The sequence below is a fragment of the Dromaius novaehollandiae genome, chromosome 13 (genome assembly GCF_036370855.1).
Source record: "Dromaius novaehollandiae isolate bDroNov1 chromosome 13, bDroNov1.hap1, whole genome shotgun sequence".
Classification (NCBI taxonomy): Eukaryota; Metazoa; Chordata; class Aves; order Casuariiformes; family Dromaiidae; genus Dromaius; species Dromaius novaehollandiae.
This window is the reverse complement of record NC_088110.1, coordinates 2038073-2048356: the sequence shown is the minus strand read 5'-3', so window position 1 is coordinate 2048356 and position 10284 is coordinate 2038073. Positions and strand designations below refer to the sequence as shown.

At 65.1% G+C, this 10284-nt stretch overlaps 1 protein-coding gene across 1 annotated transcript; it reads right to left on the bottom strand.

The window, feature by feature from the left end:
• Positions 1–3073: 3073 nt before the first annotated feature.
• On the bottom strand, positions 3074–9952 carry LOC112985437 (partitioning defective 6 homolog alpha-like). Its single transcript, XM_064519360.1, has 3 exons — positions 9808–9952; positions 8219–8441; positions 3074–4215 (listed from the first exon to the last, which is right to left on the bottom strand). Exons 1-3 carry the CDS (start codon positions 9868–9870, stop codon positions 3428–3430), a joined length of 1074 nt encoding a protein of 357 aa, XP_064375430.1. The 5' UTR covers positions 9871–9952; the 3' UTR covers positions 3074–3427.
• Positions 9953–10284: the final 332 nt, after the last annotated feature.

The following is a 10284-nucleotide window of genomic DNA, read 5'->3' as shown; positions in this document are numbered from 1 at the left end:
CCTTACCGTCAGGTGCCATAGGTGGACCTGTGCAGGCCTTTGCAATGATCCTGCCGCATGAACCCTAGAAAGATTTAGGCTAGAAGGGATCTCTGGAGGGTCCTAGTCCATCTCTTAGAGCAGGGCCAGCTCCACAGCTAGATCAGGATACTCAGGGCCTTGTCCAGCTGAGTTTGAAAAATCTCTGAGGATGGTGATGCCACCACCTCTCTGGGCCTCAGTCCCAGGGCTGCACCACTCTCACAGGGAAGACTTCTTTTTCCTGAAGTCCTGTCAGAATTTCCCTCATTGTAACTTGTGCCAGTTGCCTCTTGTCCTTTCCCTGCATGGGGAGGGGGCGAATGCTGCGCACAGTATCTGGATGCAGCCTCGTGAGTGCCGAGTGGAGGGAAATAATCCCTTCCTTTGATGTGCTCACAGTGCTCTTGCAGTGCAGCCCAGGTGGAGCTGGCCTTCACCACCATGAGGGCACACTGCTGTTCGTAGAGAGCTTGACATCTACCAGCACTCCTAGTCCTTTTGCAGATCTGCTCCACAGCTCACCAGCCTGTCCTGTTGCATGGGCTTATTCAATCCCCGGGGCAGAATTTTGCGTTTCTGAGCTCTGTGCCATCCCAAGCAGTCTCAGTGCAGGGCTGTTGCAGACCAGTCTAGCTTTGCCCACAACCTCTGTGGGCTGATGCTCTGTGATGCCTGGCTCTCTGCGATGCCCTGGGACATTGAGGAAAGATGCTGCTGCCAAGGGCAGCTGAAGCTTTCTGCGCTTGGAAGCTGGAGAAGGCAAGATGCCAAACTGGAAGAATTGCCCTCAGCTCCTTCAGGGCTATCCTCGCAGCAAGCAGACCACAGCACGACCGAGCTGTGCTAGATTAGAGCTGTGGCTAGAGCAGCACCAGCCCTGCTGCTGGGCAGCCTGAGGGCCACGCAAACCAGCTCGTGTGGACCTCCCTGCCATAACCAAGTCTGGCTTAACTAGCTTTGCTGTCTGGTTTGCTCTCTCGCCTGTCTGGAGCCTGGTTTAGTGTGCTGTGGGCACCCCTCCCGTAACAGCTTGGCTGGCTGTCAGACTCGGAAACCCTCAGCTGCCCTGTGTGGGGGGACTGGGGCGTGTAGAGCTGCTCTGAGCCTCAGCCCTCCATTGCTCTTCTAACATCCTGTGTGCTCCAGGTAAGACTGTGACCCGGGCTGCTCTCCAGCCATATAGTCAAAAGGAGAATCTGTAGTCCCGTCAGGCCCTGAGAGATGCAGGTCTTCTATGTCCCATGCTCTAAGTCCCACCATGTGCCTTATGGACTCCACGGAAGGAGTCCAAAGGCAGGTTTGGGTGAAGATTGCACTTCCACGATAGCCGAGGAGGGCTGTGGGTCCTGGGGCGTGGGAGGCTTTCTGAGCAGCTATACCCATCTTTCCCTGTTCCCTAGAGGCCTTCAAGCCTGGGAAGGTTGGGTTGGGATTGCAGTGTGTTTGGGTAGACGGGGAGGTCGTGGATGCAGCACCTGGAGAAAGCCAGATCCTCATGGATGTTGCAGCCAGCTGTGCTTCCACCTGAGCTGCATCTGATTGGGCTACTCAGCCTCTACTGGTATAAGCCGAGCTGGGGCTGGTGTTGGGTTTGCCTGGGCAGCGTCTGGACTCACTTTCTGTAGGATTTAAGCAACTGAGAGAGCGCTTGTGCAGTGAAGGGGTCTGACGTCCCCGCTGGCTGCCCTCGCTCATCCTGTGTGCCTGTGTCCTGCTCTTCCCTTTGCTCAGGCGAGCAGGCTGGAAAAGTACTGGGCTTGCATGATCCCTGCCTGCAGACCTGCTGATGGAGCTTGCGTCTGGGCCGCTTTGCTGGCAAAGGTGGCCAGTGACCGTCCTCCTGTTTCCCTTGCTGTGGCAGGCCAGCTGACCATGGCGGCTGGTGGCAGTGGAGGGCAGTGATGGACCTTGATGCAGATGCCTAGATGTTAGCATTGGGCCTAGATGCAAGTGCTGTGAGGCTAATGCTGCAGGTGTGGAGAGAAAGGGCTGAAGGACCACACGGCTGTCCAGCCATCATCTGGCCAGGCCTGCTTCCAGCTTGGATGAGGAACGGGGAGTGAGACAGAGAAGCCAACACTGCTACAAGTCTGACTGGCCCCTGGAAGCACTTGCTCCCCTTGGGTATTGCTCCAACCCATGTAGCATCCTCCTTTTAGGCAGGGAGATGCTTGGAGGAGCAGTCACAACAGCTCCTCTGCTGTCCTTGGGCTGGACCAGGACAGCGAAGCTGCAGCTACAGCCTGGCAACGGCCCACGCCAGATGCCACCGACCATTAACCTGAGGCTTAGGCACAGGGTGCTGGGAGAGTGAGGGTGCTGGGGTGCTGTGCAGACCCCAGGTGAGCAGGAGGGATGGCTATAGCCCTCCACACTTGGAGCTGGAGGAGGAGGATGGAGATGCACCATCCCCAGCAGGGTTTACAGGTAACCACTGCCAGCCTGCATGCTTCCTGCGGACATCCTGTTGCCTCTCCCTGACAGATGTGTGCTGCGTAGTCAGCACGTTGTCCCTGCTGCAAGGTGGGAATGGGCCAGGTGAGGCTCACCACGTCCAGTAGCATGCCAGGCTTGCTGCCCAGGACAGCCTGGGCGCACACCAGGGGATGGGGAAGGGATGTGTCCCAGCATCCTCCCAACCCCCTGCAATGGGCCTCCCTGGAGCATCTCGCTGGGGTCACCTAGAGCGGCAGCAAAGCCTGGCAGCTCCCATGCCATGGTTGCGGCTCCCAGGCATTGCCTTGCACACGTGCTCCTCCCGCGAGGCTACGGGATGGCCAGGGTCCCTATATGGGTCCCCAGACGGGGGACAGCAGCTGTCCCTTCCTCCCGGAGGACTTGGGTTGGGTACACGCAGCCAGTTGCGAGGCTCATACTGGACCTGCTGTGCTCCCAGGGGACAGACCGTGGGCCAGGCCTGCCCTGTCCCGTGGCGCTGAGGCTGTTTGCTGTCCTCGAGAGGGCTGTGCCTTGGCCCCGTTAGCCCCAGGGCAGCTGGGCTCCGTGGGGCCTGACCCCTGTGGTGAAGTGACGCACGGACAAGGGGGCAAGCTTTCTAGAAAAGGTTTTACTGTCCATTGCAATATATTAATTGATGATGCATATTTCGATAAAACAATAAAAAAACAAAAACAAAAAAACCCACTTGTTTGGAAGAAGGAGTGGAGGGAGGCCTGGGGGCTCAGGTGGGCAGTGCCCGGCGCGAGCGGGCTCTGCAGTGGGGCTCCCCATGGGCATGGGTGCTGGGAGAGGGCAGGAGGGGCAGTCCCTGCGCTGCGCCCTCCCCAGAGGCCCCTCTCATCGCCCCGGTGCCCATGAACAGTCTGGCGGCGAGGAAACCCGGCCAGCCGCAGGATCTGGCCCACAACGCTGCTGCGAAGGGTCTCGGGGGAGCGGGGCCCCGCGGCTATAGGGTGAGGAGGGTGCCGTCCTCCCGCCCGCTGCCCCGGCCGGGGCTGCCGTCGTGGCTGCCGAGTGACTGCAGGGAGCCCCGCGAGCTGTGCGGGGACAGGCTCCGCTGGAGGGGTCTGTCGGCGGGACCCCCGTTGGGGCAGCCGCTGGGGATGTAGTGGGGCGCGCTGTCGCTCTCGATGACGAGGTCGCCCTCCTCGTCGCTCTCGGCCGTGCTGTAGTTGCTCAAGTACTGCGAGGCCGGGCTGGGTGTCTGCTGGCTGGGGGTGCTGTCCGTGGACATGCCCGAGCTGCCCGAGGCCTTGCTGCTGCGGATGACGTTGTTGCGCTGGTTGGCCGGCTTGACGGTGATGATGAGGTTGTGGCTGTTGGCCACCATCATGTCCGTCACCTGGTCCAGGGACTTGCCGGCCACGTCGATGCCGTTGACCTCCAGGATCTCGTCGCTCACGGCCAGCAGCCCCGTGCTCTCCGCCAAGCCGCCCTTCACCAGGCGGGAGATGAAGATGCCGGGCACCTTCTCGACGCCCTGCGGGGCCACGCGCACGCTGACGCCGTCACGGATGTAGAAGCCCAGCGGCTTGTCGGAGCCGTGCTTGTGGAGCCGGACACGGCGGTGGGTCTCGGGCAGGATGTCCACGTCGATGATGGACGAGATCTGCCGGAAGTCCTGGGGCATGCCGATGAGGAGGTGAGGCTTGGCCCGGTAGTGCGTGGGGCGCAGCAGCCCCTTCTTCTTCCGCTGCAAGGAGTTGGAGGCGAAGACGCTGGCGTCGGACTCTGCTGCAGAGAGCAAGGGGGATGGGGGGGGTCAGGCAGCGCTCAGCCAGCCGGTGCCTCCTGCCCCAGCAATCACCCGGTGACTCAGGGAACCAGGTCCTTTGGCCCTGGCTCTTATAGGACCCAGTGGGAGAAGTGCCTTGCTCCCAGGTCTCACGGTCTGTCTCCTCCAGAGCACTGGCCTGGCTTTTCCTGCAGCGTCTCTGCTGGAGCATGCGTCCAGCACGGCTCTACCCCTGCAGAGGCACTGGGGCCATCTCCTGGGATTACCCAGCATACATGAGGCCAGGATTAGTGGGATCTAGCCAGCGATTCGGCCTTAATCACACTTTAAGCCAAACTCTGCAGCTTAACACTGCAGCTCTGCTGGCCCAGAGCAGTGCCCCAGTTCGGGTTGCTGGAGAGGGAACCTGGCACCAGCTGCCCCGACACAAGGAGGGTGCAGGCATTTTTGGGGCCCACCCAGTGGGGTGAATCCACCGCGCCACGCTGACGCTGAGCGCACACCATTCGCCTGTCCTGCCCTCGGCGGTGCCGGCTCTGCAGAGGCAGTTCGGCCGGTCTCACTGCAACGGGAGCCGCTGCGCCCACCCCGCGGGGCACGAGGAGCCGAAGGCAGCGAGGGGCAGTGGTGCCCCCACGCAGCCCCCCAGAGTAGCCCCTGTCCCAGCTCACAGCACTGGCCCCCTGGGCCCATCCCCCAACAGTGTAAGTCACCTGGCTGCACCATGAGAGGAGGAGGAGGAGGAGGAAGGTCAGACAAGCTCGTGCCGCTTGCCAGGGGCTTGCGTGCTGTGATGCCAAAGAGCTCCCCGGGGCTGAGTCACCCGGAGGGTGAGTCAGGCTGCGTGATCGGGGGATCTGCCGGCCTCACTGGACCTGCACCAGCATTTGTGGGAAGGGACTGCCAGGGTCCCGCGTCCCTGGGCACCAGATCAGGGCATCTGAGTCCCATTGAGTCCTGCCCTCCCCGGGGATGGAGAGCCCGCAGCTCCCGGCGAGCTGTCCCAGGGCTGCACACCTCCTAAGGATGGAGTGGCCCGGGGCTCCCCCAACCCACAATTTGGGGGCACTGTCTCTCCTTACACTGGCACCACCCAGAAGAGCTTGGCTCCATCTTCCTTGAACCCGCCCTGGGTGATCACCCCAGGGCCTCCCTGGGGGAGCCCCATGGGCCCCAGCTCCACCACCTCCCACCTAGACCTCGTCCATCTGGGAGCATCCTCTGGTTTTCTGCACATCCCTTTAGACATGGGGATGCCAAAACTGGAGGTGGCATTGCCGATGAGTCCCCCACGGAGAATGGCCGCCTCCCTCGATCTGCTGGCCACGCTGCTCCTAACCGCCTGCCGCGCTGACTGCTCCCGGTGCCACGAGAGCAACCGCTGGCTCAGCCTCAGCCTGGCACCACCGGCACCCCCAGGTCCTTTTCAGCAGCACCCAGCTTAGCCCAGGCGGCTCAGCCTGCACCGAGGGGTCATCCTGCCATCCAGCACAGTAAAGCACCCACTCCCTAAATAACCCCTAACAGCGTTAAAAGAATGGTGACGGTAACGGAGAGCCTGGCCCCAGTGCCATGGCGAGGGGGAAGCAGCAGCTCCCACGTCCCACCGAGGCGCAGCATCTGCCCCGGGTGCCTCCCTGGCAGCCCCTGGAGCCCGCTCCAGCCAGATGGGTGCTGGGACCTCCACGAAGCCAAGAGGCAGCAGGGTTTCTCCCAGGCCAAGCCAGCCTGCCAGGGCTCCTGGGCTATAAATATCTCCCTGCAATACTCCCTCGCTTATTTTTAGCTCAGGGAAGGGCGGTCGAGGCTTTCCCACAGCTCTTGCAGTGAGCAGTTCCTCTCCCTGGGGTCGAGCCGAGGGGTGCGGAGCGGCTGGGCCAGGCAGGTCCGCACCCCGCGCCCGGCCCCAGCGATGCCGCAAGACCGGCCCCATCCTGCTAGCGGCATGGGGCTTTCTCTGCCCTTCCCTGTGCCCGGCCCCGCTTTTCCTGGAGCAAGCCCAGGGCTGCCAGCGGGACCCAGGGGGACTTCGCCGCCTCCGTGCGAGAGTCCAGCTAAGGCAGCATCCCCAGGGGTGACAGCAGAGAGAAACGGAGCTTTAGCTCTTGCTCTTCGACTCCTTCCACAGTGTTGGCCACGTCTCGCTGCTCTGGAGCCCGCCAACGCGTACGTGCGTGGACACGTACGTACACACGCGTGTGCACGCCTGCCTGCACGTGCACGCATGTCCCGTGCCCAGCCTGGCGCGTGACCGAGGCTCTGCAGCCGCATCCCCAGCCGACCTGGACTGGTTTGACTACAGCCCAGCCCCGGGGTGACCTGGATCCATTTTAAATCAGATGTGATTCACACGGGGACGGCTCCTGGCCTCTGCGCCATCCCCGCGGTCCCCCCTCTCCCAGGAGCGACGCAGCCAGCGCGAGCCCACGTCCCAGCTGCAAGCCGACTCCCCGCGCCGGAGCCCGGATCCAGCCCTCGGCTCCGGGAACGGGAAAAGCCAGCCTGCACCAAAGCCACCCGAGCCAGGGACGAGGGAGCGCCGCTCGGCCGCCAGGAAGATCTGGGCACGCCAGCCTGGCCGGATCCACGACCTTGGGCGAGTCGTTTACGTCTTCCTACGCCTCCGCTTTCCCTCATCCGAGGAGGGGAGCGACAGACACGCCGCGCACAGCCTGGATTCCCGCCGGCACCAAGGAGACGCTGCTGCCGGCAGCAGCTCCCAGAGCACGACGCGGGCTCCGGCCTCCGCTCCCTGCCTTCAGCCTGGATCCGCTCTGCTATCGCCCCACGTCCCCAGGCCACGCAGGGGCAAACGCCAGCTCAGGTCCCCCGGACAGAAAGGCCTCCTGGTCCCCATGTAGCCCCGGTGGAACGAAACGCAAGTCGAGTGCTTCCCGCATCACCCCAATGCGAGAGAAAAACCCGGCTCAGCAGCACAGTGGCCGGAGGCGCCCAGCGCTGAGCCCCGGCGAGGCGTCACCGCACGCCCAGGGGCTTCATCCAGACATTAGCTGGAAACCCCAGGCTGCTCCGGGCGCCATGCTGTTGAAGCCAGAGCTTTCCGAGCAGGCTACAGCTCTGCGGACTTTGGCTCGATGCTCAAAAAGCCTCGGCGCTAATAAACAGGGCCGAAGGGCATCTCCCGGGCTGGCCTCATCTCCATCCGTCCCGATGAAGGTGAGACATACCCAAGGCGTTTGTCACTAGAAGGCTTTCATCTTGGTAGCACCAGCAGCCTTTCTAGGGACGTCGCTATCGCGGCTATTTCGCGCTCCAGCACGAGGAAGCTGCTCTCCGAGGACAAGCCTCTGTGGTCAGGATAAGCCCCTGGGCTGCCGGGGCACAGACGGGCCTCCTCCCACTGGAGACAAGAAAAAGAAAAACAAAGAATCAGCCGCGTCTGGCAACCCTGAGCGCCCTGCCAAAACGATCGCTTCCGCGGCCCCAGGGGAGGGAGCCGGATCCGGCTCCCGGCGGCGGCGAGCGCGAGAGCACGCTGCGGTTTTACAGAGCCCACGCGAGCCCGGCTGGAAAGGCAACTTCCAAGCAGCAATTCTCTCTTCGGCCAGGGAAGCGCGGCGCGGGCCGTGTGCAGCCTCTCGCCGCGGCAGAGCAGCCCCTCTCGGCTGCCCTTCACGGTGGGGAAGGGCGGCCGGCGGGAGCCTGTGCAGGCACCGTGGCCCCCCATCTCCCAGCTCTTGCTCCTCGCACCCTTCCAGCGACATCTCCATGGGAGCCATCCACCAACGCGCGCGGCTGGAGAGGACACGTCAGGCGGGCCCAGGCTCCAGCAAGGCACGAGACCTCGACGCGGCACACCCTCAATTCGGCGGAGGCAACGGCGCGGCCCGAACGCGGGACCGGAGGTACCACGGGACGTCGGCTCAGCCCGCTCGCCTTCTCCTTGGAGGACTTCCCGGCTCCGTCAGGCCAGCGCTGCTGCGCGTCCCGCTCGTACAACAGCTCCAGCGCCCTTTTCCAGCCCCGGCGGCTCACACTCACCCTTTTTCTGGATGATGACCCTGAGGAGGGGGTTGGCAGAGGAGAGGGCCTTGTGGTAGTTGTCATCGTTGTTGATGGGCAGCAGGTCGCCGTGGACGTCCGTGTAGCCCAGCAGCACGTCCACGCGGGGGATCTGGTGCACGGTCTGCAGCAGGCGGTAGAAGTCGTGGAAGCTGCCCACGCTGGAGCGTTTCATGGCAAAGCGGCGAAACTCGGCGTCGAACTGCGGAGGAGGAGAAGGGTCAAGCGTGGCGCTGGGCTCCTCCAAAAGCTGGTAGAAAGAAGGGCCAAAGCCGGAGCACATGGGCTCCTTGCTGCCCAGAGCCCGTCCTTCTGCAGAAAACCTGACCTTCAACCCCTTCTTCTTCCCCTCCTCGCTCCCGAACCCTTCCTCCCCACCTCATTTGCTGCTCGGTTGGCACTCAACGCCCAAATCGTTTCGGCGCTGGGGCTGCTCTAGCAATAGGAGTAGCAGGCACCGCAGGCACGAAGGTACCAGCACCCTCCACGCAGCCCATCTGCCAGGCCAGGTCTCCAAAAGAGGAGGAAAAACAGCTGTATGTTTTCCTGTTTAAGCCCCAAAGAGACATGGCAGAGGTCTGCTCACGCGGGGGAGGAAGGAGGAGCGGCGGGACTATCTGGATGCACCTGGAGCAGCGGCCGCCAGGCCGGCCAGCGCTAGTTTGCACCCAGGTTTTCACGTAACTCGCTAGAAGGTGGCCCAAGAGGGGACACCGGCCAACGAGAGGGGACAGCAAACCCAGCCTGCACGGGGACACCCTGGATGTGCAACGCCTTCATTCCGCTGCAGGCGCCCAATGCCCTCCATGGAGCAAGGGAACGCTAATCCTATTTGCAACGGGAAGGCATCGGCAGTACAAAAAAAAAAAAAAAAAAAGGAGTTAATAGGGGGACAGGGCAGGGACCGTCCCCAACCGGTGGCCTCAGGCAGAACGGGCCCTGCTGAGACCCGGCTCACAAATCCGGCGGCTCTCGGGGCAGAGAGCAGGGTGCTGTGGATGGGGCCGTGCGCGAAGGCTGCGCCCTGCTCGGGGCGAGGGGGGCGGGTGGGTGCAAGGTGCGCTGGGCCCCCGGGAGCCAAAAGGGCCCGGGGGGGGGAAGCAGGGCCTCGGCGCAGGGCCGCGGGCAGGCGACGGCCCCCGGGGGGAGCGCGCGCCGCGGGGAGCGGGCACATCTGGCCAGGTGCGTGCCGCGGCGAGCGCGCACATCTGGATGCTGCGCCCACGGGCGGGCGTGCTCCCCCGTGCAGGTGCGCGCCCCGCGAGCGCGCACATGTGGCCGAGCGCCCCCGCGTGAGCGCGCACATCTGGCCGAGCGCGCACATCTGGGCGCGCGCCGGGCGCTGCTCCTGCCCGCGGCGCCGGCAGCCCCCGGGCGCGCTCGGCTGCGGGAGCGGGCGGCCCGCGCAGCGCTGCCGCCGCAGCCGAGCGGAGCGGAGCGGCCCGCACGGCCGGGCAGCCGCGCCGTGCCCCGAGCGCCCCCGCTGCCGGCGCGGCGGCGGCGGCGGCGCGGGGGGAGCGGGGCCGGCCGGGCCGGCGCGGGGCGGGGCGGCGGGGGCGGGCGCTTACCTTGCTCTTGACCTCGATGACGGGCTCGGCGCTGCGCGCCGGCGTGCGGTGGTGCTTGGCCATGCTGCGCCCGCGGCCGCCCCGCGCCGCTCCCGCCGCCGCCGCCGCTCCGCGGCCACGGGGGATTTTCACCGGCCATGACGTCAGCGGCGGCCCGGCCCGGCGCCGCGGCGCCATTGGCCGAGGCGGGGCCGGGGGGCGGGGCCGGCGCGCCGCGCCGCGGGGCTGGAGGTTGCCGACAACGTCGCCCTGGTAACGCGGCGGCGCCCGGGGCCGGCGGCGCCCAGAGCCCCCAGCGCCCGGGGCCGGCAGAGCGGCGCGGCCCGGGCCCCGCGGCCCCCGCCTCGCGGGCCGGGAGGGCGGCAGCAGCGGGGCCCTGGTCCCCCCGGGCCGCGCACCGCCATGGGCTCCCCGCGGCGCGGCGGCTCTCGGCGCCAGGGCGGGCGGTGCTTCCCCGGGACGCGCCGCGGCCTCCGC